Source organism: Balaenoptera borealis (genome assembly GCF_965194805.1).
Source record: "Balaenoptera borealis genome assembly, chromosome: 9".
NCBI classification, from domain to species: Eukaryota; Metazoa; Chordata; class Mammalia; order Artiodactyla; family Balaenopteridae; genus Balaenoptera; species Balaenoptera borealis.
In genome coordinates, this window is record NC_138873.1 from 14,057,095 (window position 1) to 14,083,680 (window position 26,586).

The 26,586-nt window shown below is 39.3% G+C and overlaps 1 protein-coding gene across 8 annotated transcripts in view; it reads left to right on the top strand.

Moving 5' to 3' along the window:
- The window catches only part of SYNE1 (spectrin repeat containing nuclear envelope protein 1), a 445,509-nt gene that overhangs the window by 175,274 nt on the left and 243,649 nt on the right, over positions 1–26,586 (top strand). For all 8 annotated transcript variants that reach the window (XM_082405389.1, XM_082405392.1, XM_082405394.1 and 5 more), the window contains 13 exons: positions 897–1,063; positions 3,285–3,438; positions 5,198–5,826; positions 8,278–8,457; positions 10,773–10,923; positions 11,552–11,710; positions 12,912–13,094; positions 16,377–16,478; positions 18,795–18,998; positions 19,931–20,138; positions 20,949–21,061; positions 22,424–22,629; positions 23,647–23,802. In XM_082405389.1, the coding sequence (XP_082261515.1) occupies positions 897–1,063; positions 3,285–3,438; positions 5,198–5,826; positions 8,278–8,457; positions 10,773–10,923; positions 11,552–11,710; positions 12,912–13,094; positions 16,377–16,478; positions 18,795–18,998; positions 19,931–20,138; positions 20,949–21,061; positions 22,424–22,629; positions 23,647–23,802 (2,612 nt within the window). The remainder of the gene's footprint in view (positions 1–896; positions 1,064–3,284; positions 3,439–5,197; positions 5,827–8,277; positions 8,458–10,772; positions 10,924–11,551; positions 11,711–12,911; positions 13,095–16,376; positions 16,479–18,794; positions 18,999–19,930; positions 20,139–20,948; positions 21,062–22,423; positions 22,630–23,646; positions 23,803–26,586) is intronic.

A 26,586-nucleotide genomic window follows, 5' to 3' on the forward strand; every position in this document is an offset into this window, starting at 1 on the left:
TACAACTGTATTCCTACATGTCTCTGTGTGGAAAACAGTGCTGTACAAATTAGAGGACCAAGACTGGCCCCCATCCAGGCACTGTGTCAGCCAAGCTGCCTCCCTACCATGGTCTGAACATTCCTTGTACGTTCCCACCTCCTGGCCTGTGTCTTCATCCTGCTCAGCGTTAAGTCCTGGTTCTGCTTTGAGGTCTTTCCTGTTGTCCCTAGACTGTGTACTCCTTCCTCTAATACCTGTAGCAATTTTGCTTGTATCACACATGTGGCCTCACTAGGGAGGGGAAAGAAAACATTTTGACAAGCATCAGCTATGTGCCGTGCTACCACTATCTATATAGTGCTTATCTTTTATCTCTTATTAGGTAGGAACCACAGCTTTTATGCACCACTCACATCACCTAAGAGATTCATTGCCTGACTTAAAAATAAGTAGTTCTGTTGCACGAAAGTAAAATGAAGACCCTTTAAGTTCCCTGGTTTGGCCTAATGTAGTCTCTAAACAGAGAGACACACTGTGTTCCCAGTACCTAGAATTATACCTCTGTCATTGTTAGATATGCTTTGTTTTTCTTCAGCAACAGTTTTTCTTTGATTCTTTTCACCTACTCAGTTTCTTTATTCTGAAAGAAATTCTACAGCTTCTAAATTTGCCTAACTTAATATAACCCAGGCACTGGGAAACTAATTCAGGTTTCAGAAGCATTTTTAATGTTGCATTAGAGGTCAAGTAGATCCATTTCTAAATCAAGGGATAAAAACCCTTTTTAGCCTGGTCCCAATGACCTCCGTTTTGCAAGAACACAAAGCCTTTGGATAGCAACCCCCTGTGTCACGTGGTCCTTCCTGGTCAGTCTCATTGGGATGAGATCTGTAATCCTTTCTGTTTTTTCTCAGGGGCTGCAAAATGAAATTGTATCCCAGGCCTCAAACTACAGCAACCTATTGCAACTAAAGGAATCCCTATTCTCAGTGGCCTCCAAAGATGATGCGAAAATGATGAAACTACATTTGGAGCATCTGGATGAGAGATGGAGAGATCTGCCTCAGATAATTAGCAAAAGGTTTGGTTTCAAAAAAAAGCTTCTAGTGTTGTTCATTTTTTTAAATGGTGAGCATATAAATTAAGAAAGCCTAGCTTTGTTTACTTTTATTTAACCCAGTTATTCAGGACATAATTCTAGAAGGGAAGAAAACTACTTTATTTGTCATTTAAAAAATCAAAGTGCTTAGTAATTAGTATTTCTAATGAACCTCAATTCAAAATTTTAGTCTTGCAATCAGGGCAAATGATCAAATTAGCTGAACAATATTGAAGAGCATAGGATTACTCGGGTTTGTATTATTACTGTCCAAGCTGTTTATGTACAGGAGAAAAAAGGTAATTAAAATTTTGCCTCACATGATATTTCTCAACAGAGGATATGTATTTTTTTTTCCATTTCATTCCTATATAGATCTTAGTGGGAGAGCAGGGAAATTATTATTATATTAAAAGGAGACAAAAATGGATTAAATGTTAATTGACTAGATGATTAACAATTGACATTTATACCTTTCTAAGATGCCAGAAGACAAAATTTTGACTTAAATTGGTACTGAATACCCATGTAATCTTGAATAAGGCATTTAACCTTTCTAGTCAATTTTTAATGTATTTATTCAGCAAATACTGAGTTTTTACAATGAGTAGTGCACTCTTCTGAGTGCTGGGGTTATAGCAACAGTAAACAGAGTTCTGCTGTTTACCTCTGTGGAACCTGTATTTGTTCCATTGTCTATTCATTCATTTATTCAATTAGCAAATGTTTATTGGGTACCTGTTGAGTACAAGGCACGATATCAGAAATTGAAACCGTAAAAATAAATAAAACCTGACCTCAAGTATTTTAGAGATCAGCATGGGAATAACAAGAAATCCAATGAGAGGTGAGCACAGGATATTATGGGAACAAAAAGAAAGGACATTTGAATGGGTTCATGAAAGGCTGACAAAAGGCTTTGGTGCCAAACTCTTGAAAGATGAGTAATTTTTTGTAAAATAGAGGAGGATCTGCCTTCTGCCTGTCTCCCAGAGGGAAAGGAAAGGGTTTTTAAATGATACAAATGTATAAAAGCATTCAAAATATAATATATGCTTGTAAAGATAATGTGTAGAAGGTTTTGTAAGGATTAAAACATGAAAGTCTATTTAAAAAGTTGAACTTTGGATATGAGCCATTGTAACAAATATTAATATTTGATTAAGGTATTATTCTTAATGCCAGCTTTGGATTCTGACCTCAGATCACCTATTGTTTATCCATCTAATTTATTACACAAGCAGTGATTGATCCCTGACCATATCCCAGGCACCATTTTTGGCACTAAGGATATAGCAGTAAGCAAAGCAAGTAAAGTCCAGTCTCTTATTCAGTGAGGGAGAGGATACATGTATCATTAATCAAATGAGTGAACAAGACTGTTTCCGGTGATGTTCAGTAATATGAAAACAATAAAATAGGGTTATATGTCAGGGACCGTAGATTGGGTGGCCAAGCCACATCTCAGGGGACGTGACATCTATTAAGATCCAGATGCTGTGTAGGAAGCAGATTCATGGTACTTTGGGGGCAAAGGATACAGGCAGAGGGAGCCAAAAGTCTCTAAGACAGTAGTGAGCTGGGATACTGAGGAAACAGAGATGAGTGGCAGTGTGAGGCCTCTCTGTATCAGATGAGGGCACAGGAGTTGATTACGTGGGATCCTTCGTAGACCACAGTAAGGAGTTTTGGAGTTTTGCCTTCCTATGTGCAACAGGAAATTGCCCCTGTGTCTAAGCTTGGCAGAGAATGTTCTGATTACATTAAGGTCATTTCTGGCTTTTACCTACAACGTGGATTGAAGGGAGGCCACGGTGGCAGGAAGGAGGCCAGTGTGGCAGCAGTTGGAGGCAAGGCGACAGATGAAGAGAGTTAGACCAGAGTGTAGAAGCGGAGAGGAGAGCAAAGAACGTGCCGTGATGGGGGCGCTAACAGGATCAGAGTAGATCAGATGTGGTGGTAAAGAAATGGAGGGATGAAGGGTGACCCGTAGGACCATCTGGGTGGATGGCGGTCACATTAACTGAGACAGGAAAAGTGTGAGAGAAACGGGGTTTGAGAAGTAGAAAACATCAAGAGTTCCGGTCTGTCCGTGTATGACAACACTGCTTTTGCCCTTGGTTAAGCTTATTTCAAAAAACGTATCATCATTCTTTCTGTCCAGCTGTGGGGCATTTTAACTTCAACACCTTTCTGTACCTAGGATTAACTTTCTTCAGTCTGTGGTCGCTGAACACCAGCAATTTGATGAACTGCTGCTTTCCTTTTCTGTCTGGATTAAGCTGTTCCTCAGTGAATTACAGATGACTTCTGAGATAAGCATAATGGACCATCAAGCAGCTCGTACTCGACACAAGGTAAAGTGCATTCTTTTAAGATTGAAGAATTTATTTATAAGAGAGAGCTCTTGAATTATAAAGGGATGCAACATTAAAAAAAAAAACACTTGACAGCAATTTAACTTCTTATTAATATGCAAATGTTTAAATAATTGAGCATATGGGTCCAGGCAATGTGTTATACAGACAAATTAAACAGATAAAGCTACTTCAGATAAAACAGGCAACCACCTTAAGACACTGTTCCTTCAAAGTGGAGCAAATGATTTGTAGGGTGAAGTGATAAGAATGTTCCTTTTTTTAGCTTCGTTCGCTTTGTTCCAATGCTGAAAACTACTACTGAATTCCAATGCTTTAATGATAGAGTTTTTCTGAATTACTCTTTAGCCTGAAAGTTATTTAAAATTTATGATTTATTTTCCTTATTTATAATTTATACATAATATCTATCCAGGCATCAAAAAATAAAACATTTAAAAAAATCAGATACTGACCATCAAGTATTGGGATAGTCGGAGATAAGCTACATAGGAAGCTTATAACAATATTTAATAATAAAACACTTAATATTTATTGAGTGCTGACTCTGTGCTGGGTTTGCTAATTAGCTTTACCCAAAGGAAAAGTACTTTGTCATATATTCCTGTAGTGAGTCAGGGATGCTGTCTTACTTGATGACCTACATTTCAAAGGGATGACTCCCCTGTCCCTGGGAAAGATATTCTGAGTTGTGAAGCTGGCCAGAGGTTTTTAAAAAATTTACATAGCAAAGGGGCAGACAGTGGATTTGTAAATTTTCTACCATAAATGCTCAAAGAAGCCCTCAAAAGTTTAGTAGTCAAGCTGAAGAGAATATTCAGGCCACTGTGGTCAAGATCAAGACAGATGATGATTTGTCTTTAATGGGAACCATGCTGAGATCGTTGGTAAATCTCTGCTAGATTTTAAGCCAGATTTACTGAGAGCTAGCCAAATTTCCTGTACAATAGGCTCACCCTGGTTAATCTACATCTGTTTAAAAAGAAGGCAGCTAAAACTTGTGCAGGTTTCTACCTGTCTTATTCACTACCTCTGAACAGGTGTTAATGTTCATCTGTCCCTTACACTCCTTCCCTACAAACTGTTAAAATTAGCTCTAATATATACATAAATATTGTAATTTGTATATAAATAAATTATTATAATAGGTAAAATATAAATATATGTATTATATATAATAGAGCTTAGCTCTAATATATAAATATTATAATTTGTATATAAATAAATTAATATAATATTTACAATGTAAATATATAACATGCATTATATATAATAGAGCTAATTCCATATATTAATAATTCTAAATTAAAATTAATTCTAAAATAGAACTAATTCTCTATATATTTTAGTTATATTGTAGGCATATGTATAGTTAAAAGAAATTGAATATTTGGAAGATTTTAAAAGATATATATGTATATGTATGATGTATGTATACACACACATATGTATATAATTATATATATCTGTAATTTCTTTTAACTATTTCTATCCACAAAGAAATTATTTTCCATGGAATGAATTAGTTCCAAATGAGAGTTATGCTTTATGTGAAATATGTAGATAAACAAAGCAAAACAAAAGAAATTTTTAAAATGTTTCTACAAGATTCTCCATAGTTGACCTTTATGCCATCCACTGCATTTAAAATGTATCTTGACATCACAAATCCTGACGATACCTGTGTCGGTAAAACAGTGTATCTGGGGAATCAATAACTAACTCTCTCCTCTTCCAGGACCATGCAGCAGAAGTAGAGAGCAAAAAGGGAGAATTGCAGAGTCTGCAGGGTCACCTAGCGAAGCTGGGTGCTCTGGGCCGCGCTGAGGACCTTCACCTCCTGCAGGGCAAAGCGGAGGACTGCTACCAGCTGTTTGAGGAGGCTAGCCAGGTCGTGGAGAGGCGGCAGCTTGCCCTGTCCCACTTGGCCGAATTCCTGCAGGGCCATGCCTCTCTGTCAGAGGTTCTCCACCGGCTGAGGCAAACAGTGGAAGCAACCCACAGTATGAATAAGAAACAGTCTGACTTATTAGATAGGGACCTCAAGGATGCTATCCGAGATGTGAAAACATTAGAATCTACTGCCATCAGTCTTGATGGCCTTCTTACCAAAGCCCAATACCATCTCAAAAGTGGAAGTTCTGAGCAGAGGACTTCCTGCAGAACTACAGCTGATCATCTCTGCTTTGAATTAGAGAGGATCCAGAACCTTCTGGGAACCAAGCAGAGTGAGGCAGACGCCCTGGCGGTATTGAAGAAAGCCTTCCAAGAGCAGAAAGAGGAGCTGCTGAAAAGCATCGAGGACATCGAAGAAAGGACTGACAGAGAGCGGCTGAAAGAACTAACCCGCCAAGCGCTTCAACAGAGGTGAATGGAAACTGCGTGGAAGCCGGTGGTCTCGTGTACTTTTTATTTGGTCTGGAATGAACTCTTGTGCAAAACTATAATAGTACCAGATTTAGCTACTTATTTTAAAAATATTTTGAGGGGACTTCCCTGGCGGTCCAGTGGTTAAGACTCTGTGCTTCCATTGCAGGGGCACGGGTTCGATCCCTGGTCGGGGAACTGAGATCCCGCATGCCTTGTGGCCAAAAAAAAATATTTTGAGGATAAAATTCATGACTATTTTAACACTTAAGAAGTATTAAAATTTCCTTGTTTTCCTTAAGGACTTTCCTAAGAGCTATGTATAAGCCACTCTATTTACAATAGAGTATATTGATCATGTCATCTATTTTTAAGCAGTTTTTAACTGATAGAAGAAGGGACTCATCTTCTGTAACAAGAATGAAAGGCAGAGGAGAAAGAAAGTGAAGTAGATTTGTATCTCTGGTGGAAAATATGAAGTAATTTTCCCCGGGGGCTTCTAGCCTCTCAGAAAGGACTGGAGTGAGGTCTTTAGTTGAGAGTGAGTGACGGGAAGTTGTGGGGAGAAAACGTAGGGAGAAATGGGAATGAAGCCTCCGGTGCTTGGTAAGTAATAAGCTGCCATTTGAGATTTGTGTTCATTCACTTGAAGGGGACCCAAACAGCCTGGCAAAGTGGTTCTCCCCCACTACTTTTACCTGTTTGCTTAGAGGTGTGGAGAATGCAGAGAAGTGGGTTTAAGCAAAGTCGGGGTTTTGTCAGGTGAGATTAACAGAGAAGCTAAGCGGTCAAAGGTATTTTTCTGCAGTAAATTTGAGAAGTAATTTTTTACTATAGCGGTCTTTTCAACCTTCTTTTTCCTTCTCAGTAGAACTTCTCCCCACTCATCTTCTCAGCATTGCTTTCTCTTCCATTTTTCAGGGGGCAAAGAAACAGCAGAAATGCGTTCATGCTAAGGCGCCCATAATGGATAAAGATTATATTGACCCTGCCACAGTCATTGCCATTTGCTTCCTTTTAACCAGAATCAAACATCAAGCTAAGGCTTTGGTTAGGTGATAATGCCTCCTGAGGTTATATGCCTCATGGGCAATAAGCTATCTGACTAGTTTAGCAATAAATTTACAAAAGGGAATAAAATTTGGGAAGGAAAAATGGCCTCCAGAGTAAGGGTAGAAGGAGGAGCCAAGTGTGGCAAAGGAGCAAATGACTCACCCAGGAAATAAGCGGTAGGATTGGTGCTGCGTGGCCCTTCCTCGGAGGCTCAGTTCCAGCAGACCGGGAGATCCTAAAATTGCTGGAGGAGGCCTGGGCTGGGCTCGAGAGCCACGTCAGTACCCACAACGCTGAACTCACCAAGGTTGTACAGAGGCTACGGAAAATGTTGCCTGGAATCGATTGATCATTAAATCCCAGTCATACCATACTCATGTGTTACTGGGTGACCTTGAGCAAATCACCTCTCTTCTTATAAAATGGAGATATTTTGATAATGCCTGCTCCTGGCCGCTTTGCTTTGGGAATTAAATGGGATAATGCGTATAGTCAGCACTATACCAAAATGCAAGAACTAGAAGAGTCAGTGGCTGCCTCTCTGTGACCACTTTTTTTACAAATACTCAAATATTAATATATTAAGGACCAAAATAACCCATGATCATTTTCTAGTGGTAATCTTTTCAAAAAGTAGGTAAAGTTTTATTTTTAAATATTACTATTAATATGAGTTGAACTTCAGGGCACAGAAGAATTTCTTTTTTTTTTTTATTTCTTTTTTATTTATTTTTATTTTTGGCTGTGTTGGGTCTTCATTGCTGCGCGCGGGCTTTCTCTGGTTTCGGAGAGCGGGGGCTACTCTTCGTTGCGGTGCGCGGGCTTCTCATTGCGGTAGCTTCTCCTGTTGCGGAGCACAGGCTCTAGGCGTGCGGGCTTTAGTAGTTGTGGCTCGTGGGCTCAGTAGTTGTGGCTCATGGGCTCTAGAGCGCAGGCTCAGTAGTTGTGACACACAGGCTTAGTTGCTCCATGGCATGTGGGATCTTCCCAGACCAGGGCTTGAACCCGTGTCCCCTGCATTGGCAGGCAGATTCTTAACCACTGCGCCACCAGGGAAGTCCCCAGAAGAATTTCTTACCAATGACCTTGCGATAAATACTCACCTACTTTACCTCCAATGTCGGCCCTAGTCAAAATTCTTATACCACCAAAGCAAAATAGAAAGAGAATACAAACTTAATAGCAATTTGAAGGTGAATAGTAAGAATGACTTAAAATGTTTTCTAAGGTACAGTCTGAATTATGCAAAGTTAACTTTAAAAACATCTTTATCTGTTGATATACATGAATTGCTGTGTTAAAAGCTTTTCTAGCTACCAATACGCATGCTTTATGGAAAGGAAATACTAGTTCACTACCTTTAGTAAATTAATGATAAAATAACATTTTAATTTGCAGGTTGAGAGTTTTCAATCAGTTAGAAGATGAATTGAATTCTCATGAGCATGAACTATGTTGGTTGAAAGACAAAGCTAAGCAAATTGCTCAGAAAGATGTAGTCTTTGCACCTGAAGTCGACAGGGAGATAAACCGCTTAGAGGTTACCTGGGATGACACCAAAAAACTAATTCATGAAAAGTAAGTAAAAAACTTCTCAGTTTTTGTTTTTAACTTTCTACTTAATTTATGACATTGGGCCATTGCCTGTTGATTTGCGTTGGTGTGATCAAGAGTTTAATATCTTTTGCCAACTTAGGTATTCTGTGTCTATTTAGTAATGTTAAAAATTTAGTCCTACAGAACTTTGTTGAGGAAGTTGTCTTGAGATAACAATTACATACAAAATTTGATGCTTAAAATCCAGAGTTGTCAACAGTTACAAAGTGCCACCAGGAGAGTCTTAACCCCTGATTTTCTTTTTCATTTTGTTGTATTTGTTTGTAATTGAGGTATGTTTTACATACAGTAAAATTCACCCTTTTAAGTGTATACCCTTAAACTGTAGAAGTTTAACAAACTCATGCAGTTGTGTAAATATCACAATTATCAAATTTCACAGTAACAGTTCTACCACCTGAAAAAATTCCCTTATGTCTCACTGTCATCAATCCCTCCCCTCACTCCCGATCCTTGGCAACCACTGATCATTTTTCTGTCTCTGTAGTATCATCTTTTTCAGAATCACACATAAATGGGTTCTTTCCAGTCTGGACAATTGTAAATAAAGCATATCTAAACACTCATGTTCATTTTTTGGTGTATACGTAAGTTTTTACTACACTTGGTTAAATACCTCTTTTACTTAGCTCAATGCACATTGTGATATGTATCCACAGAGTCCAATCTAGTTTTATAGCTGAATGACATTCCATTTACTAGGTGTACCACAGTTGATCCATTCACCAACTGATGGATATTTGGGATCTTTCCAGTTTGGGGGACTACAAATAAAGCATCTGTAACATTCATATTTAATTTTTTATGTATACATAAGCTTTTTATTATATACTGTTGACTACTAATATAGGCTTTTAAAAATTTAACCATATTGCAAAAACTTTATTCCATGTTATTTTTTTTTTTTTTTTTAAATTTTATTTATTTATTTATTTATTTGTTTATTTATGGCTGTGTTTGGTCTTCGTTTCTGTGCGAGGGCTTTCTCTAGTTGTGGCAAGCGGGGGCCACTCTTCATCGCGGTGCGCGGGCCTCTCACTATCGCGGCCTCTCTTGCTGCGGGGCACAGGCTCCAGACGCGCAGGCTCAGTAGCTGTGGCTCACGGGCCCAGCTGCTCCGTGGCATGTGGGATCTTCCCAGACCAGGGCTCGAACCCGTGTCCCCTGCATTAGCAGGCAGATTCTCAACCCCTGCGCCACCAGGGAAGCCCTATTCCATGTTATTAAATATTCTCCTAAATTGTGATTTGTTATAGGTTGCACAGTATTCAATCATAAGAATGTATCACAATTTATTCACTTATTGGCCTATTTTTAACATTTAGGTTATTTCTAAGTTTTCTCCTATTACAAATAATGGTGTGAAGGATATAATTTTACCCAAATCTTAGTGCACACCTCTTTCTTTTGAAAAATTTCTGGATGAAGAATTGTTTGCTCAAAGGCATTTTACTCTTATGAACAAAAACTATCTTATATTTTGACGATTCTTGGGGGATTCATATTTAATGAAAATTTGTGTTCTTGAAATGGAAAAGAAAATCTCATATGTACTTTAATTTTTTTTTAAAAATAAATTTATTTATTTTTGGCTATGTTGGGTCTTTGTTGCTGTGCATGGGCTTTCTCTAGTTGCTGTGAGCAGGGGCTATTCTTCGCTGTGGTGCGCGGGCTTCTCATTGCAGTGGCTTCTCCTATTGCGGAGCACAGGCTCTAGGCGCATGGGCTTCAGTAGTTGTGGCACGTGGGCTTCAGTAGTCGTGGCACATGGGCTCAGTAGTTGTGGCTTGCGGGCTTAGTTGTTCTGCGGCATGTGGGATCTTCCCGGACCAGGGCTCAAACCTGTGTCCCCTGCATTGGCAGGTGGATTCTTAACCACTGTACCACCAGGGAAGTCCCTGTACTTTAATTATTGAGCAGTATTTTTTGTTTGTTTTGTTTTTTGGGGTTTTTTGGGAGGAGTGGGTTTCCTTCCCCTCAACTCACATACTATGAAGTAATTAAATCACAGATAATTTTTTTAAAAATTTAACAGATTTTGTTTTAATGACTAGGTGGATTCTTCATTCATGGAGAACATTTTGGACATTAGGGTTAAGTCAGATTGCTTTTGACACCAGAATGCTTTTGACACCAGTAGGTGGAAATAGGTTTTCCCTTGATTCCAGCATTTATCAGAGTACCCTTATGTAGTTATATATCAGGTCCAATCGTGGGGGAACTCTTCCTTATCCTGATATGTGACAATAAATGATGTATTTTCTTAATCATTACAGCCAGGGTCTATGCTGTGGACTTATTGACTTAATGAGAGAGTATCAGAATTTGAAGTCAGCTGTTACTAAAGTCCTAGAAAATGCCAGCAATGTGATTGTAACCAGAACTACTGTAAAAGATCAGGAGGACCTTAAGTGGGCTTTATCAAAGGTAATAATTCAAGATGTATTTATTTTATTAGACTTTGTTAGTAGATTTGTTTTTACTCATAATGCATTCTCTATAAAACTCTTGTCAGTATATTTAGATATAGCTAATTCATGCTGACAAGCTCAACCTTTTTTTTTTTTTTTTTAATTAATTAATTAATTTATTTATGGCTGTGTTGGGTCTTCGTTTCTGTGCGAGGGCTTTCTCTAGTTGCGGCAAGTGGGGGCCACTCTTCATCACGGTGCGCGGGCCTCTCATTATCGCGGCCTCTCTTGTTGCGGAGCACAGGCTCCAGACGCGCAGGCTCAGTAGTTGTGGCTCACGGGCCTAGTTGCTCCGCGGCATGTGGGATCATCCCAGACCAGGGCTCGAATCCGTGTCCCCTGCATTGGCAGGCAGACTCTCAACCACTGCGCCACCAGGGAAGCCCCAACCTTTTTTTTTCAGGAATACTTATATCCTGGGATTCTAGCAATTCGAGAAAATTATATATATCTGTATAGTTCATTATTACCAGTGGTTTCTGCATAAGGTCAACCATGAATTAAATTTCTTAGAGGCAAATGGTTATAAATTCTTGACATATCTCTGGTTGTTTTATTAATTAAGGAAACATTTATGTCCATAGCATGCAACTGCCAAGAATGAAATGTGTAATAAACAGAAAGAATTGGATGATTTTACCAGTAAAGGAAAACAGTTGTTGTCTGAGCTGAAGAAAATTCACAGTGGTGATTTCATCTTGGTGAAAACAGACATGGAAAGCACTGTGGACAAATGGCTGGATGTAAGCTCATCACCTGGGATTCTATGAATAGTTTACATATTCACATTTCTCAGTCACATTTTTGGGCAAGGATTATTCAGGAATGTGACTTCCTTTTTTAACTTTTAATGCTAAATTCAAAATGATACTCTAAAAAAAATAGTGTTCACATACAATTTAGAAATAGTTAAACATTATTTGCTTTATTTTGTTAAATTGGCAGATTTTCTAGAATTTCATTTGATAGCTTCAATCATAACATATTTATAACTCTAAATGTTTTTCTTTTCCAAACCTTGGGATCATGGATAAAATAGAAGAATAATTGATAAACATATTCCAGAATATTAAACAATAATGGATAATAATTTAAAGTAATGAGACTATAATTGTGCATTGAAAAGCATTGGACTTGTAGTTTATATCCTTGGCTTTTAGTTCTTGCTCTGTCATTTGCTAGCTATGTGCCCATACAACAAGTCACTCGATCTCTCTGAAACTCTACCTCTCAATCCATACATATTTTACATTGTTTTCCAGCTCATAATTCCTGTGATTCTGTCGCTCCCCTGTTATCAATATTTAGGTTCAGAAGTTTAACCTACAGTAGATTCCCTGACTTAAGCTAAATTGCTGAAGTTAGATATTGATGTTTGCATATTATAATCAAATAATTTGGGGACTTCAGAAAACCTTATCTGCCTCCACTTTTAAAATGGTATTCTTATTATGGGAAGATTGTTAAACAGTAATACTAATAATACTTTAACCATGCAGAGTAGGTTGTTCTCCTGTGCATTTACTTATTCTATAAATATGTCCAAGTCTAATTATGCACATTTTTGTATCTCAGCATTACAAATAAAAGGGCTTATTGTGTCATTTTCAAAAATAAATACAGTACTGCCCTAGCTAGACTCCTATCCTGTAAAATTAAACCTTAGAGTGAGTTATATTATTGTAGACTGCAATAGACCTGTTATTATTTTCCAATTTACAGATGAAAATCAAAATTCAATCAACTCTCCTAATGACAGAAATACTTTATGTAATGGTTAGCATTCACTTGAGCCAGGAGCACTAATTAGATTATAATAATTTTTGTAAAACTTTGTTTTTCAGTCAGAATATGAAAGAAGCATTGACATATTTAATACTTCGATGGGCAAAGAGCATCTGAAAGCCTCAGATTTAATGATATGGCCTCTCTTTTCTATCCCAGATATCAGAGAAAATTGAGGAAAACATGGACAGGCTGAGAGTAGGCCTGTCCATTTGGGATGATGTACTTACGAGTAAAGATGAGATCGACGGATGGGCAAACAATTCTGTTCCACAGCTGACCAAAAGCATCAGCAACCTGAATAACAGCCTCAAAGCAGAAGAATTCCTGAAAGAATTTGAGGTAAAATGACTTTACCTTCATACGTGAGCTTGTGGTACATCATTGACCAGAGTATAAAAAATTGTGTCTTTTTTTTTAAAGTTCATTCTTCCTTTTAAGACACATACTATACTCAATATTTTGTAATAACCTATAAGGGAAAAGAATCTGGAAAAAATAGATATATATTTGTGTATAACTGAATCACTTTTCTGTATACTTGAAACTAACACCATGTTGTAAATCAACTATACTTCAATTTAAAAAAAAGAAAGAAAGAAAACAAACCACTGGAAAAAAAAAAGTAAAGTTCATTCTTCCTTTCAAGGCACATAATAAGTGTAATAAAACTCTTTACTGTCTTTTGCTGTTTACTTGAAAGTTGATTAGGCTATGGATAAGAGGGATGTTTTCTTTTTTTTTTAAATTTTATTTAATTTATTTATTTATTTTTGGGTGTGTTGGGTCTTCGTTTCTGTGCGAGGGCTTTCTCTAGTTGCAGCAAGTGGGGGCCACTCTTCATCGCGGTGCGCGGGCCTCTCACTGTCGCGGCCTCTCTTGTGGAGCACAGGCTCCAGACGCGCAGGCTCAGTCATTGTGGCTCACGGGCCTAGTTGCTCCGTGGCATGTGGGATCCTCCCAGACCAGGGCTCGAACCCATGTCCCCTGCATTGGCAGGCAGACTCCCAACCACTGCGCCACCAGGGAAGCCCAAGAGGGATGTTTTCTTTTTTGCATTTTTATCATTTCTTAGTTGGGGCTCTTAAAGTATTAGTAGAAAAGTAAAGATTCACAAAATCTACAATTTGTCCCATTCATCTGAGATTACGGCACCTTCCTATCGGAAAACCAAATTGAAAATGTTTGCAATCTAATGATATTTAGTGTCTATTTTTTCCTCATTCAAACAAAATGTTTACTGAGTACTTACCACGGGTCCTGAACACTTAAGTTAGGTGCTGGATTCTTCCACTGCCTTTGCAGAAGTGGAAGAAAACTGGAGGTTGGAGGGTCACAGATTCCCACGGAAAGTGGGCTTTTAAAGTTCTAGTGGCCAATTTATTTTAAATTCCTCTTTTAAACTCCCATTTCTTGCATTCATTTATTCATCTGCTCATCAAATTCCCAATGAGCACCTAAAACGTGGCAGGCACTGTTTTGGGCACCTGAGAATTTAATAGTAAAACAGACAAAGTCACTACCCTTATGGTATTTATGTTATTTACATTACAATGTATATCATATGTAAAATGTCAAGCAGTAATTGGGCTATGATGAAAAATGAAGTAGGGTAAGGGGAAGTAGAGTGAGCAGAGGTAACCCGTTTCACAAAGCATGGGGCTGACTGTGCCCTTGGTGAGGGGAGAGACTGTTCACATCCTGTGCTCCAGGGCCCAGTGCTGGGCCTGGCACATGTGTGGAACATGACAGACACATGAAAGAACGACTGCAGTCTGAATAAAATGTGGTTGAATCATCTGTATTGCCTAAGTTATCGGCTGTATTTACCCAGAGAACATTCTATAGATTGTTCCTATTTCTAAGAGCAAACAGAAGTAGAGGAAATTATCCAGACCAAAAGTACAGTCAGGAGAGGGATCCCACAGTCTCTTTAGTTGTTACCTTTGATGTTAAATTAACATAACAGCTCAAACAGTGGTGCGTACTGGAGCACAGCTTGTACCAGCTCACAAAAGTCACTACGTTTTCAGGAATTTTGTGAGCCAGTGATAAACACGACCATTATTAAAAATTAAATTGTAAATAACTGTACCATTAAGTTGTATTAAAAATGAAAGTAATGAATTCCCCAAACTTGTCACTTCCTAATTATTATTTGACAATTACTGTTATCTGGCTCTTGAGTTATTGACACTTATTATATCCATATGATGGAAATACTATAGAACGTGTACGCCTGTATGGTGCTTCCAGCTCCGTGTTCTGTGACATCATGCTGTAGCTCAAAACGGTGGTAAATGCTACAGATCAGGGCCAGCTGTTCAGCCAGCCTGGAGGATACACCTACTACTGACCTCTGGGATCCAGGGAGCCAGTGGGCCTCAGCCACGTTCATTATGTCCAGGTTCAGTCACTCACAGAGGTGGGTTTTTTATGCTATGCTCTGTGATGCACCAGCTACTAAAATCAGAGAGCTGGATTCAGCCTGGTGCCCAGCAGTGTCATTGCTGCTGCGGTGCAGGAAATGAAGCTTAGCTGCATAGGGGTGACTCCTTAATTGCCCAGGCTGCTTCTGGGGAAGGCCAGTGGGCCTGGCAGGCAATTCATTAATTCTTACTGGGCAAGTAAATCACTTTCTAGATTGAAGGCATCAGGAGTTTGTTAGTGTCTACAAAGCACCAAAATACCACATTTAAGTTGAGAGGGATATTTTATTAAAGTGTTCCTTCGTGGAGCAGCCACAGAGCACAGGGAGATCAGCTCGGTGCTTTGTGACCACCTGGAGGGGTGGGATAGGGAGGGTGGGAGGGAGACGCAAGAGGGAGGGGATATGGGGGTATGTGTATATGTGTAGCGGATTCACTTTGTTATACAGCAGCAACTAACACACCATTGTAAAGCACTTATACTCCAATAAAGATGTTAAAAAAAAAAAAATGTTCCTTCATGGGCCCAGATAACTAATGAAGTTTCCAAGCACCTAATTTGTTCCATAATGATTGATTATTCTTTCTTCTTCTTGTGTTAGTGTTGGTGCCAAAAAAAAAAGAAGACAAAAGTCAAAATGTTAGATGTCAATTTCCTAATGAACCTGATTTCTATTTAACCACCCTTTAAATTTCTATTTGAAATATTTCTTCTATATTACATATAGTCTACAGTAATTAAGAGTCACTCCTGATGTGTATTTGTTTTGAAATGCTTTCTCAAGACTTTAAGGCTGCCATAGTAGCCAATGATATTAATGCTAATAAATAAACGACAGTTAGTCTGTTGAAAATCCCCGCTGACTCAAGACTTTCGGTTAATGTTTAATTTTTTCCGGGAGCATTTTTTTCCAATTAAAGAGAGTAGGAAGAAAGAAAGTTCTGCATACTCCCTCACATTCCCAGTGAATGTTAATGGTGACATTTTTACACGTTCACAAATAATGAGAGTCCTCAGAAAATGAAGCAGAGTTTTAGTTTTAGTTTTTTGTTTTTTGTTTTGTTTTGCTTTTTTTACCCTGGGTTAAAGTTGGGGCTTTTTGACAGAGTTAATGCTTGAAATTATTAAATGCCAAGTATAACATGTCAGTGTTTTGATTAGTTATGTTTTTCCCCTTTGTCTTTTATTTTGCAGTCTGAAGTTAAAAAGAGAGCATTGAGATTAGAAGAACTTCATTCCAAAGTTAATGATCTTAAAGAATTAACTAAAAATCCAGAAACACCACCAGATCTTCAGGTAAGCACTCAATCAAGTTTGTAATAACTCTATATACTATACACTCTGAAAAAAGTGTATATATATGTCCACATATATATATATATATATACACACACTTTATGTATTTATTTACATGTATATGTATATGTGCGTGTATATTCTTATTGTTATCATTGTAGTAATTCCAAGCAAGCACATAGACGTTATCAGATACGGGGGTTAAAATATTAACATTTTTAGAATTCCTTGTGCTAGTATTAATAGCATATTTCCAACTCAAATATTATAATAAGATTAGTTCCTTTTTTCCTTACTAAATTTTGGAAGTGGTAGCATCCAACTTGCCTCATGGACCATCTTAAGCCTAGACAGAAACAGAAACCACATTTATGAATATTGATATTCTTATTGACATTTTTCTAATCCATCTACTGAGTAATGGTGTTTGGAGGGACCACGATCACAGATCTCCCTTCAAGGCCCTTTAGATGGCGCACATCCACAGGAACCAGGAGACAGGCCAGGCAGACCAGGTCTGACCAGGCAAACTGGGCGGCTTCAGGGAGGGAGCCTGGGAGCAGCCAGCGCCGGGCTTGGGGCCAGGGGTTCTGACTCATTACTTTCAGCTCTCTATTTGTTGCTGCCCTCATTTTCTGTCTTCCTATTTCTTCTTTATCTACTGTTTCTTGCTAACGAGTCAATCTTGTTGGATCACCTATACTTTTGCTCTGACCCAAGGCTGTGTATCTATCAGTTAGTATCATTGGTGGATGATATACTTGTACCAGAAGGTTAGAAGTTTCACCTGAAGCAAGAATAGGCAAAAGCGATGCTGATCATCCACAGAACTGAAAAGGAGAGCTTGTGCATATCAAGGGCATAAGCGGGTAACAGCTGGACTTTGCCAGAGTGAAGATGGAGGCAGGGTTTTGAGAGAGAGCTTCTGTTGTTCTCCGGTTTCTCTCTTACACACACACCCCTACCTATACTCAGGGAGGAAGTATGGGGGCGCCTGCATCTTACCTCAAAATGAGAAGGATTTTGATGGTACCGTCTAGAGAGCATGGCATATGCCCCCTGCAGTTGGCAGACACAGGAGTCTAGTATCTAACTCCCACCACGTAAGACCTTAAGGGTGAGAGACAGGCTGGCTGACTGCTGATGTATCTGCCAAAGGAGAAATGATTGTTTTGAGTGGCCTGCATCCCAGAGTCATCTGGGATGAAATGCCAGCGTGTGACCTCTGGCCCAGAAATGAATTATGAAAGGAAAGGAGGAGGAGAGCATTACTTGTGTGCATCTCAAGGTACCTAAGAAGGCTTTCTGGGGGGATGAACAGGCCTCGGCAGCTAGGAGTTAAAGAGATGCCCACAGGCTGCACCAGGAGAAAGTGAAGAGCCAGACGGGACTGTATTGCCCGCATCTAGGGGACGTCAGCGGGAGGCGGCAGCAGTGAGGGAAGCCTCAGAAAACCCCACACACGAGGCCTGTGAGAGAAGTGTGTAAACTGTCACCCGGCCCGGAAAGCAGAGATGCCAGCTCCCAGGAGTGGTCACCTACCTCCTGCCTGTCCAAGCCTGCAGGGGTCAGAGGCTGTAGAAAGTCAGGGAGAAGAAAGAATGTGAAGAAAGACAAAAAAAGGCACTTGGCCCCTTTCTCCACTGGAGGCTTCCTCTTTGCACCTGGTCTGAGCTGAGAATAGGAAAAAACGTCTTAGCTTTCAGTTCAAAGTTTTGATTATTAAATGGGACTAGGTGTTCTAACTGAGGAATTGAAACTGCTTGGCAATCGGTCAGGATTATAAGTTCTTTTTTTATTATGCATGGGGCCAGAGAAGTTCAGGCCCCTCCCAAAATCAATCACCCAGGGAGGAGAGAAGAACTAGCCTCATCGAATATTTTAAACAGGAGACAAAAATGACATTGCCTCAGTATAAAATCCCCACGTGGTGTTTGTTCAAAGTAGCGACTACTTCAGGGGGAAAAGTGTGTATTTCCAGGGAGAATGAAGAACAGGTTTTTGGTCCCCAGCTTGGTTACTCTGTGTAAGTCTGGCTCTGCTTTTGAAACGGGATCTCGTGGCTTCCCTGGAACCTCAGTCAAAGCTTCCCCTTTAAAAAGTCCAGTGTTAACGGTAATCTTCACTCTTTCCATTTTCCCATTACATAAGATATTTGGCAACTTGTACCCACTGATTTTCCTTCTTAGAAAAGTTGAATTAGCATCCATCGTTAGGCTTCTGCGATTTTTACAGTTAAGCTGCACGTGAACGGAATCCTACTGAATGAGTGCTCTGGTCTTCACAGATTTTAATGCAATCTTACTTTATGTTTAGTTCATAGAAGCCGACTTAAGGCAGAAACTGGAGCATGCCAAAGAAATTACTGAAGAAGCAAAAGGAACCTTGAAAGAGTTCACCTCTCAGAGTGCACAAGTGGAGAAGTTTATTAATGACATTGCAACCTGGCTGACAAAACTAGAAGAATCGTTGATGAACTGTGCCCGAACTGAGACTTGTGAAGGATTGAAAAAAGTGAAGGTAAGTCATAAACTGTCACTAAGTGTTTACACTTCAATACTAATATTAGTTCTCCTGTTTTTCGGTGACTATAATAAAAATGTAACCTCTGTTCTCAATTACCCATGTTAACACCAAACCAACTAATTCATGATATAGGAGACAGCAAAGCAAATAACAGATGGAGAACTGAATGCAGGTGGTAAGAAACCAAAGACAAATATTCTAAAAATAGAAAGCACGCATTGCTATAGGACCTACTCATAGGTTATACTTGTTAAGATATTTTTTTAATAAAAAGGTGGGAGCCTATAGAAGAACTGTTTGAATTTCTACACATTTTCAAGCTTGAATGCCTAGTAGTTTTTCATCACTTAATTACTTTTATTGGTCAGCATGACTGCTTTCATCCTGAGAGGGATATATTTTTTAAAAATGGTTGAGAAAACAACATATGTGTTCTGTGCTCTTTTAGCATATTTTCTTACTGTACTTGAGACTAAGGACATACACTTTTAAAATTAACTACTGGTGCTTTTGATGTGGCCTGTGATCCTGAAACAAAGCCCAAGTAGCCCATGGACGATGTGAACATAGGCGGGTGACTCCATTAATATAATAGCTTCTAATCGACTAACTAAACCCAAGATCCTGGGCTGGAATCCACAAAGACCTTTTCAATTTGCTTGAAATCCTAAACTATAACCCAAATCCTAGCTACCTCTCAACAGTGTTCGCAGTTGTTCCCGAGGAGAACTGGGCAAAATTCTGAAAGAATCAACACAAATCTATCACAAATACTCAAAAAAAAAAAAAGAAGTCCGACAAAAATATATACATTATTGAGTGGATTTCAACAACATCAATTTCCAAAAAACATTCCAGAGTGGAGTATATGGAATATTTCTCTTGAATGTGATGAATATCCTTCACGGCATATTTTTATTCTGTAGGAAATACAAAAAGAACTTCAAAGTCAGCAAAGCAGCATCAGTTCCACCCAAGAAAATCTCAATAGCTTGTGCCGCAAATACCATTCAGCGGAGCTGGAGAGCCTGGGCAGTGCGGTGACGGGGCTGATAAAGAGACACGAGGCTGTGAGCCAGTCCTGCTCCAAGACACAGGCCAGCCTTCAGGAGTCTCTGGAAGAACACTTCAATGGTGAGCTCTGACAGGTCTTAGCGTGAATAGTTTGTTTACAAGACACGGTCCAAACCAAATGCTGCCTAGAAACTGCCAGAAAACTTTCCACAAGAGTAGCGTTTTAAATTTGTGTGTGTGGTGAGATTTGAGCAATCAAATTGTTGTGGTTGGGCTCTCACCATACTCAGAATTCTTCCTTTTTCTCCTTAAGAGAGTAGGAGTCTGCCATCTTGAGGAATCTGAACTCCATCTGATTTTGTGTGTAGGGCTCATTTATGTGGAAAATGAGTCCCACCGCTATGATGAAGTGACACGGTAAACTTGGATCTTAGGAGAGGCTGTGAAATTCAGCCACGTAATTCAGGAAATTGCTGGTCATGTGTCCCTGACTCGGCCTCCCACACAGTTGTGCCTCTGCTCTGGTATGGATGTAAGATGCTCTAAGTCAGCGTGGTGGGCAGAGGAGATGGTTCTTCCCTTTGCCATAGGAATGGCTTTAATGCCTCTAGAGCGTTGCTCAATCTGACATAATCAGGCAATTATCTTTCTTTACCGAAAGAAAGAAACACAATGGGAAATCACACGTGTCAGGAATACGAATTTCTTTTCAGTCTTATATCTTTGATAATTTCTCAATTCTACCATGAACAGTCATGATGATAGATCATACTGTATTATATTCTATATTATTATCGTTGTTGTTTTCTTTCTGGAATATGTTGTAAGGCAAGATGCAATGGGCTGAAGGCCAGAATTAATTCATTGTGGTCATCCTGGAAGCTCTTTCAATGTTTTGGATGTATTTCTTACTTTCGTTACTTTCCAAAGAGTCTATGCAGGAATTTCAAGAGTGGTTTTCTGGAATAAAGGCAGCGGCAAAGGAATCATCAGATAGAACTGGGGACAGCAAAGTTCTGGAGGCAAAGCTCCATGATCTTCAGGTATGCAAGCTGGCACTGCTTTTCCTTCTTCCCTCAACTGCACTCAAGTGCCTTCAAGTCAGACCTAAATCATCTATGTCCCCAAACCTTATTTTCTTCAAATTTTTCTTCTTCCCTAACAGAATGAGGTTTCTTGACTGAAAAGGAGATAGTTGATATATGAAAAGTAAGTTGAGAAAATGTTAGAATTTCAGAATTTCTAGATCCCTTTCCTCTCTTTTTTAGCCTGTTGATCATTCTTTGGAATTCATTCGGAACTAAACCTAATTTCAGTTTTTATAGCAGTAAAAGCATAAATAATTGTATCTATTTTACATCATTATCATGAAGGAGTTTTAAGAAAGAAGACATGGCTTGTGTATTTTAATAACCTATCATCTAAATTTGGAGCTACGATATATTCAAATAAAAGCAATAGATATTATAGATTTTATAGGTGTTACAGACAATGAAAAATGTATAAATTCTGGTAAGAGAAGGCCATTGTGACGCAGAGGTAAGAATGATTGACAGGAGCCTAGGTTCAAATTGAGTTTTGGCCAGGTTTTTCAAGCGACTAATCTGAGCCAAGCACTGTGTTAAGTCTTGTAAAAATAATTTTAGAAAATTAATGAGGAACGTGAGGATTTTGTGGCCTAATGGGTGATGGCAATTATGTAGATAACTCATTAGCAGTCAGGGTAGGAAGAGCATTATAATACAGGAAGCGGTTTTGCAGGAGGCATGGTGAATTCAGATGTGGAGTTGTCCCCTTTGAGGCTTGAGATGCAGTGGAATTCCACGAAGAAAAGTCTGAGTGACGATCGCAAATGCCACCGTGGAGCTCAGTGGAGAGGCGGGGCTAGCACAGCAGTCTTGGGCTTCTTTTGCTCTGTTGAAGCCATGCCCATGCATATGATCTTCCAAGGAAGAGGTGCATACCAAGAAAAGAAGGGATCTGAAGACAGGGTTTTGTGCTCAGGGGGTCAGACAAGGAGGAGGGGTGGAGACAGGTAATCAGTTAAAATATGTCACACTAACCATGTGAGGAGGTGGAGCCTGGACCAGATTGGGATGGTGGGAATGGGGAGAGACTGAGAACAGACCTTGATGAGAGCATCCTCCTTTCCAGCTCAATGTTGCTCGCAGTTGGTCCTCGGTGGTTCCAGTGACTGGCTGGCACCGTCCTCCATTCTGAGTCTTGATTATATCCGATTGTATACATCGTTCTCACTCCAGCCTTGTTAAAGGCCTTCTTCCTTTGGGCTCTGTTTTTCTTCTCTTGCTCCACTTTCTCAGGTCAGAATTGTAATTAATGCTCCCATGCAGCAGGGTCTTTGAATAATAACAAATATTTTCTATTACCTTTATTTCCCGAAACAGAACCTTTTGGACTCTGTCAGTGATGGGCAGAGCAAGCTCGATGCGGTGACTCAAGAAGGGCAAACTTTGTATGCACATTTGTCTAAACAAATTGTCAGTAGCATTCAGGAACAAATTACAAAGGCTAATGAAGAGTTTCAGGCATTTCTGAAACAATGCCTTAAAGACAAACAGGCTCTTCAAGACTGTGCTTTGGAACTTGGGAGGTAGGTTGTTTTGACAAGTGTAGATTTCATCATACACAGAATATATTTTCAGGATTTAAAGACCCATTGGGAATAAACAAAAAATATTTGAAACTGTGAGTTCAAATTATAATAAGTTTTGACCTTAAGTACATGTTCATACTAGGACAACAATTGATTGCTCAAACTTTGATGGCATCATTTGGCTTTATTTTCTATATAGAAAAAGAAAGGAATTATATTCACTAATAATTGTTAATGGCATAAATGCATGTATTTTTTTGTCTGTTTGGCTAACTCAAGATGTTAGAGTTTTGATACCCAGGTTTTAGATTACCCAAGTTCTTTCCTGTGTCTCCTTCTGCTGGGTTGGAATTACGGCAGAAAACACCTATTGTATTTCTCTGGATCAAGATTCCAGTCAGGAAGCTACGTCAACAGGGGTGAATATAAAATTAGAAAGAAAAAAAAATTTCTATTGCTAGGAAAAGAAAGATGTCAGTATAATCAAAATGCCTTTTTGGTTGGAGAGTAATGTGCCTGACTCTTGTCAAGGTTTCTTAGAGAATTTATGTTGTTTTCAAAACTTAAGAGCCCTAGAGCTCTTGTGCCACATTCAAATCCCCATAAGGTACAAAGACACAGAGATGACTTTTCCTTCTTTTCCCAGGGCTTCTACTGCCCCATTTATCCACTGGCCCCAATTCAGGGTCTTTGTAGTAAGACACAAACTTGAGTGCCCACTGACATGGGACTGTTATCTTGTTGGTAATTACCAGCTATAATTACCAAGGAAATCAACTCAGCAAGATAAGGTGCTTCTTTTTTTTTTTGCCTGTATCTCAAGAGAAATGTCCAGAATTTATCATTTTGTTACTGAAATAAGTGATAATTTAATTGGCTTATTGTCGAGTTTTCTTCTCTACTTGAAAATTCATGAGATCTTAATTGCCATAGACATTGTGACCTCAGATACTGGAATTTATTTACTATAATGAGGATATTAAAATTTCTCTAAGGTGTGTTTGTTTTCTTTAGCTTTGAAGATCAACACAGAAAACTGAATTTTTGGATCCATGAAATGGATGAAAGATTAAGTACAGAAGACTTAGGAGAGAGTAAGCAACATATTCCTGAGAAGAAAAACGAAGTCCATAAAATTGAAATGTTTCTGGGAGAACTGCTGGCTGCAAGGTAGGGTGCAGAAGTGGAATAGATTCTTTCCCTACTAACAGGTGTTTGTTTGTCTGGTTGGTTGGGTATTTGGGTTGGTTGTTGGCTGGTTAGTTGGTTAGTTGGTGGTGGTTATGTTTCTATCCCTGAATGTCTAGCATACAAATGATTGTGCAGTGTTTCTATGGCAGTGTGGTGATCTGGAGAGAGCATCGGGTTGGAGGTAAGGAGCTGGTCTCCATCCCAGTGACATCTCCCTTTGCTCAACAAATTGGACAGGCCACTCATTTCCTATATTTCTTGATATTAGCTTTTAAGCATTGTGATAATAATAATAATAATGATAATAATAAAAAATATATTTTCCTCTCAGGGGTTATTATAAGGATATAAGGTGATTATAAAGATACCCTTCATTTACAGAAATAAATGAGACCCCAATTTCCATATATTCTTCACACACATCAGCCTCCAGCACCATTTCCAATCCACCCCATCCTTGTAATATTCTTAGTAAAGCAGAAGGTCATGTAGTCTGGCTGTCCTAAAGGTTCATTTTCTTCTCTGCAATATTTGTCTCCTTATTGCTTGCCAACTGAGCAAATGTTTCTGACTCCTTCTCAGGCAGAGTTCTCCGGCCTATGCTTTGGACTCCACCACTTTCATGGCTTTGCTCCCTCAATTTACACTCCACCCCTGGCATTTTCAGTTGCTTCGTTGGAACTCTTGCATTGGAAGATAGAACACTTTCCACTAGGGGAGGGCAGCTTGAGCCAAAACTCTTTAACTGTCTCACTGTCGTCTTACAGAGCAGATGTACTTTGAGCAGCAGAAGGCTGGTATCCAGCCTGCTTGATCAACCAAATCAGCAACCATGATCAACTGAGCAAAATTTGCCTAATTCAGATCATACTCATTCTGTTTCCTCTGAATCCTCTTTTTGGTCAAACATGCTAAGTATTCCTTGTCTTGAAAAAAACAAACATACAAACAAGTATACAAACAGAACCCATACTGACAGCTGTTGTTGGTGTGCTAGTTTGATGACTATTATAAAGTTTGCCTGGCATGTTTTGGTCCCAACTCTGTGAGCCTTTACCATGGGGTAAACACTTTGTTGATTTTGTTACTGAACTCAGGTTAGGCTTCTCATCACTCAAGAATCTGATACTGAGAGACAAGTGTTGGGTAAAAGGAAAGATGGCTTTATTGAGGAAGCTGGCAATCCTGGGGAGAAGGTGAACTCATGTCCCAAAGAACCAACTCCCCATTGCCGATCAGAAGGCAAGAGCTTTTAAAGGATAGCTTCAAGGGTGCGCAAACAAAGACTATGTGCAAAACAGTACAGTTAGCTTCTAGAATCATCTTGAAACTGATCATGCAGTAAGTAGTCTGGTCAGTGTCATATTGATTATTTTAAGCACAGTTAATTTTCAATTCCAGGGTCAGTTTGTTACAATTTCCTTGAGGCCAGTTTCTGGAATTGTGCAAGCCACATATTCAGTACTGCTCAAGATGGAGCAGCTTATGTCATGGCTACAGTCTGGTCATCATGCAGTTAGCTTTTTCCCTCTGGTGGAGGTTTTGGTATCTGCAGAACAACTCAGGAATGTGCATCAGACACTTATCTATCTTCAGGGAGGAACTAAAGATTCTGTGACTCTACTGTCCTAATCGTTAACTGTTTGAGCCTGCTCTTTTGTGACTAAAGGAGGCCTGGGAGACTACAGCTTTCCTATGAACAAAGAGACAGGGGACACAGAAGGGCTTTTTTACCTGGGAGGGCCCTACAAGGTCCTGCTCAGTTTCAATTTTATAAACCTCAACCCAATGGTGAGTATCTCAAGGCTAGAGACCATCAGGTCTTTATCATCTTTATCTAGTATAGTGCCTACAATAGAAAATATTTGCTGAATTAACAGAATAATAACATTATTCTAACTATGTAACTTTCTGAAAATTATACTGCACTTTATTTGCTTTTTAAATCTTGACTCTTGTTTAGGTACAGTATGACATGGCCAGACCTACTTCTCTCCTCCTTTCAAACATTTGAAATGACTTTACATATTCTTCTTGAGCTATTACTCTCTGATATTCCAGACCAGATGCTAAGAGTCCTTAGGTGTATTTGCTCCCAGCTGCTTTATCTTTTTTTTTTTAAATTTAATTAATTAATTAATTTATTTTTGGCTGCGTTGGGTCTTTTGTTGCTGCACGTGGACTTTCTCTAGTTGCGGCGAGTGGGGGCTACTCTTCTTTGTGGTGCACGGTCTTCTCATTGCGGTGGCTTCTCTTGTTGTGGAGCATGGGCTCTAGGTGTGTGGGCTTCAGTAGTTGTGTCACGTGGGCTCAGTAGTTGTGGCTCATGGGCTCTAGAGCCCAGGCTCAGTAGTTGTGACACGTGGGCTCAGTTGCTCCACGGCATGTGGGATCTTCCCAGACCAGGGCTCGAACCTGTGTACCCTGTGTTGGCAGCCAGATTCTTAACCACTGCTCCACCAGGGAAGTCCCGCTCCCAGCTTCTTTAGACCTGGCTGCTTCTCCGGAAGATCCTAATGTGCCTGCTGGTCTCCCAGCTTCTCCAGCTGAGTCATCTGACTTCTTTCACTTGCTTGCGACTTGCTCCTCCCAGTCCTTTGGATTTTTTTTGTCATAGTATTTTCCAGTACTTTGCATATCTTGGGTGGATGTCCTGTATTTTTAAAAAGAACACCAAACTTGAGAATCATTGAATTTTTATCATCCATTAAGCAATTCTCCTCATGGTAACAAGTGATGTCTGTCATCTTGAATTATTATTTA